A 4,306-nucleotide genomic window follows, 5' to 3' on the forward strand; every position below is an offset into this window, starting at 1 on the left:
TCACATCGCCATGGCGAATTGGTCCTCGATGCCGGCCTTGTCCCTCCGGGAGGCTGGACCCTCCTTCCCCCCTCCGCCGCCGGCTTCCTCCCTCAGCTGATGCTCCGTCTGCTCCTTCCCGTCTCCCTGGGCCGGGAGGTGATGGAGTTCCACCAGCAACTCGTAGGCCAGAGCCCCCAGGACGGCACCAACCATGGGAGCCACGATGGGAATCCACCACCAGCCATCGCCAGCCCTGCCCGTGGGAGAGAGAGAGATGGAGACCGGGTTAGAAACTCCCATTGCCAATCACCCTCCCACCCGACCCTCACCCATTCCCAACACGCGACCTCCTTCCCCGGCTCCCTCCCACCCTCCGATTTGCACAGGAGCTCCCTCGTAATGTGCCGCACACCAAAGTCGAATAGCAGCCCTCTTCCCCCTGCCTCTCTGCCCGCACCACCTCTCTCACTTTGCCATGGGGGGGGGCAGGTGGTGCATTAAACAGGGAAGCTACGTACATCTATTGCCACCCAAGTAACCCTCTCCCCCTCCCCACCCTACTCCACACTCCCCCACCCAAACACAAGCCCCCCTCCCCCCCACCCAAAGCAGAACCCCCCCTCCTGCCACCGGCTCGGGATTAGCCAGACACACACAGACACACGCACACACAGACACACACACACACAGACACACACACACAGACACAGGAGCTGAAACTCAGGCCTCCCGCTCACCGGGCAAAACCACGACTCGATCTCCCCTCTTCACCCTCTCTGCGCCAAGGAGAACAACCCCAGTCTCCCTCTGTCTGTCTCTCTCTCTCTCTCTCTGTCTCTCTCTCTCTCTCTCTGTCTCTCTCTCTCTCTGTCTCTCTCTCTCTCTCTGTCTCTCTCTCTCTCTGTCTCTCTCTCTCTGTCTCTCTCTCTCTCTGTCTCTCTCTCTGTCTCTCTCTCTGTCTCTCTCTCTGTCTGTCTCTCTCTGTCTCTCTCTCTCTCTGTCTCTCTCTCTGTCTCTCTCTCTGTCTCTCTCTCTCTGTCTCCATCTCTCTCTGTCTCTGTCTCTCTCTGTCTCTCTCTGTCTCTCTCTCTCTGTCTCTCTCTCTCTGTCTCTCTCTCTTTCTCTGTCTGTCTCCCTCTCTCCGTCTCTCTCTCTCTCTCTGTCTCTCTCTCGCTCTTTCTCTGCCTCTCTCTCTATCTCTGTCTCTCTCTGTCTCTCTCTCTTTCTCTGTCTGTCTCCCTCTCTCCGTCTCTCTCTCTCTCTCTGTCTGTCTCTATCTCTCTCTCTCTGTCTCTCTCTCTCTTTCTCTGTCTCCCTCTCTCCGTCTCTCTCTCTCTCTGTGTCTGTCTCTATCTCTCTCTCTCTGTCTCTCTCTTTCTCTCTCTCTCTTTCTCTGTCTCTCTCTCTCTGTCTCTCTTTCTCTGTCTCTCTTTCTCTGTCTCCCTCTCTCCGTCTCTCACTCTCTCTGTCTGTCTGTCTCTATCTCTCTCTCTGTCTCTCTTTCTTTCTTTGTCTCTCTCTCTCTCTCTCTGTCTCTGTCTCTCTGTCTGTCTCTCTGTCTCTCTCTCTCTCTCCGCCTCTCCCTCTCTGCTTTTCTCTCTGCAGCCCCCTCCAACTCATGCCCTGGTCCCTCCCATTTCTGGGCGGCACGGTGGCACAGCAGGGTTAGCACTGCAGCCTCACAGCACCAGGGACCCAGGTTCGATTCCCGGCTCGGGTCACTGTCTGTGTGGAGTCTGCACGTTCTCCCCGTGTCTGCGTGGGTTTCCTCCGGGTGCTCCGGTTTCCTCCCACACTCCGAAAGATGTGCAGGTTAGGTGGATTGGCCATGCTAAATTGTCCCTTAGTGTCCAAAGATGTGTAGGTTAGATGGATTGGCCATGCTAAATTGCCCCTTAGTGTCGAAAGATGTGCAGGTTTGGTGGATTGGCCATGCTAAATTGCCCCTTAGTGTCCAAAGATGTGCAGGTTAGGGTGGATTGGCCATGCTAAATTGCCCCTTAGTGTCCAAAGATGTGCAGGTTAGGTGGATTGGCCATGCTAAATTGTCCCTTAGTGTCAGGGGTACTAGTTAGGGTTAATGTATGGGGTTATTGGGATGAGGCCTGGGTGGGATTGTGGTTGGTACAGACCTGATGGGCCGAATGGCCTCCTCCTGCACTGTAGGGTTCAATGATGACTGCCGTCCTTACCCCGGTCTGGCCTACATGTGACTCCAGAGCCACAGCAATGTGGGTGACTCTCAACTGCCCTCCAAGGGGCAACTAGGGATGGGCAATAAATGCTGGACCCAGCCAGCGACGGCCGTGTCCCAGGGATGGATAATAAAACTGAATGACTTTTGGAAATAAACAAAGAACAGTACAGCACAGGAACCGGCCCTCCAAGCCCGCACCGACCACGCTGCCCGAACTAAACTAGAAAAACCCTTCTCTCCTTACCCGGTCCGTATCCCTCTATTCCCTCCCTATTCATGGACCCATCCAGATGCCTCTTAAATGTTGTTCATGTGTCTGATTCCACCACTCTCTGCGTGACAAACCTCCCCCACACATCTCCCTTAAACTTTCCCCCCTCTCACCTTGAACCTGTGCCCACCCCCCCGCCCCCTTGTAACTGGCCCTCCCACCCCGGGGAAAAAGCCTCTGACTATCCACCCTGTCTCTGCCTCCCATCATTTTGCAGTCCTCTATCAGGCTAAATACAGGAGTTGGGACGTCTTGTTGAAGTTGTACAAGACATTGGTGAGGCCACACTTGGAATACTGTGTGCAGTTCTGGTCACCCTATTATAGAAAGGATATTATTAAACTAGAAAGAGTGCAGAAGAGATTTACTAGGATGTTACCGGGACTTGATGTCCAAAGATGTGCGGGTTTGGTGGATTGACCATGCTAAATTAGTGTCAGGGGGACTAGCAGGATAAATGTCTGGGGTTACGGGAATAGGGCCTGGGTGGGATTGTGGCCGGTGCAGACTCGATGGGCCAAATGGCCTCCTTCTGCACTGTATTATTCTATTCTACGATTGATGGTTTGAGTCATAAAGAGAGGCTGGATAGACTGGGACTTTTTTCTCTGGAGCGTAGGAGGCTGAGGGGTGATCTTAGAGAGGTCTATAAAATAATGAGGGGCACAGATCAGCTAGATAGTCAACATCTTTTCCCAAAGGTAGGGGAGTCTAAAACTAGAGGGCATCGGTTTAAGGTGAGGGTCCAGAGGGGCAATTCTTTCACACAAAGGGTGGCGAGTGTCTGGAACAAGCTGCCAGAGGTAGTAGTAGAGGCGGGTACAATTTTGTCGTTTAAAAAGCATTTAGACAGGTAGATGGGTATAGAGGGCAAACGCGGGCAATTGGGACTAACTTAGAGGTTTATAAAAAAGGGGGCAGCATGGGAAAGTTGGGCCGAAGGGCCTGTTTCCATGTTGTAAACCTCTCTGACTCTAGGTCTCCCCTGAGTATCTCCCTTAAACTTTCCCCCTCCCTCTCGTCTAAATATATTACATCGACTGGTTCTCCTTTATCTATCCTCTTCGAAGAACTCAAGTGAATTCGTCTGACACGATTCCCCCCTTGCCAAACTCTGCAGGGACAGGACAGGCGGGTGAAGGGGAGGGAGGGAATGGTCTTGGGACTTACGTGAAGACTTCACTTCCCCAACCGGCCGCGAGGGTCCACAGACGGGGCCCGAAATCCCGGGCAGGGTTAATGGCATAACCGGAGTTGGATCCCATCGACATTCCGATGCCCACCACCGACAAGCCAATGAAGATGGGCTGCAGGATCTTGGGGGCGCCATAGTTCTGGGCATCCACCACGGCAAAGATACAGAGCAGTAGAGTTCCGGTCCCGATTAACTGGAGGTGGAGCGAAAGGTCAAAATGGGGTCAGCACCTCTCATCATTCCGGGCAGCCTTGAAGAGCTGGCACTGCCAATGTCCTAACCATCTGGAAATCCGGCCCTCCCCGGCTCCGGTACCCGTCTGCCCAACGACAACTTGCCCCCTGAAGGGTTTGGCTCCACCGTTGGCTATCCCAGCTCCGTCAGCGCCGGCTAACGTGTCCATTCCTCTCCCGCCCCATTGACGGAAGACCCATAATCCAGGCCGACACTACCAGCGCCGGTACTGAGGGAGCGCCGCACTGTGGGAGGGTCAGTGCTGAGGGAGCGCCGCACTGTGGGAGGGTCGGTGCTGAGGGAGCGCCGCACTGTGGGAGGGTCGGTGCTGAGGGAGCGCCGCACTGTGGGAGGGTCGGTGCTGAGGGAGCGCCGCACTGTGGGAGGGTCAGGGCTGAGGGAGCGCCGCACTGTGGGAGGGTCGGTG

General features: G+C 54.9%; 1 protein-coding gene across 1 annotated transcript in view; it reads right to left on the minus strand.

Annotated features, from left to right (window-relative positions):
- The window catches only part of LOC144488634 (aquaporin-3-like), a 14,808-nt gene continuing 10,502 nt past the window's right edge, over positions 1-4,306 (minus strand). The window contains exons 5-6 of the mRNA XM_078206699.1: positions 3,621-3,838; positions 1-235 (exon numbers count right to left, since the gene is read on the minus strand). Coding sequence (XP_078062825.1) covers positions 1-235; positions 3,621-3,838 — 453 coding nt within the window. The remainder of the gene's footprint in view (positions 236-3,620; positions 3,839-4,306) is intronic.

The sequence above is a fragment of the Mustelus asterias genome, unplaced genomic scaffold, assembly GCF_964213995.1.
Source record: "Mustelus asterias unplaced genomic scaffold, sMusAst1.hap1.1 HAP1_SCAFFOLD_1729, whole genome shotgun sequence".
In the NCBI taxonomy this organism is placed as follows: domain Eukaryota; kingdom Metazoa; phylum Chordata; class Chondrichthyes; order Carcharhiniformes; family Triakidae; genus Mustelus; species Mustelus asterias.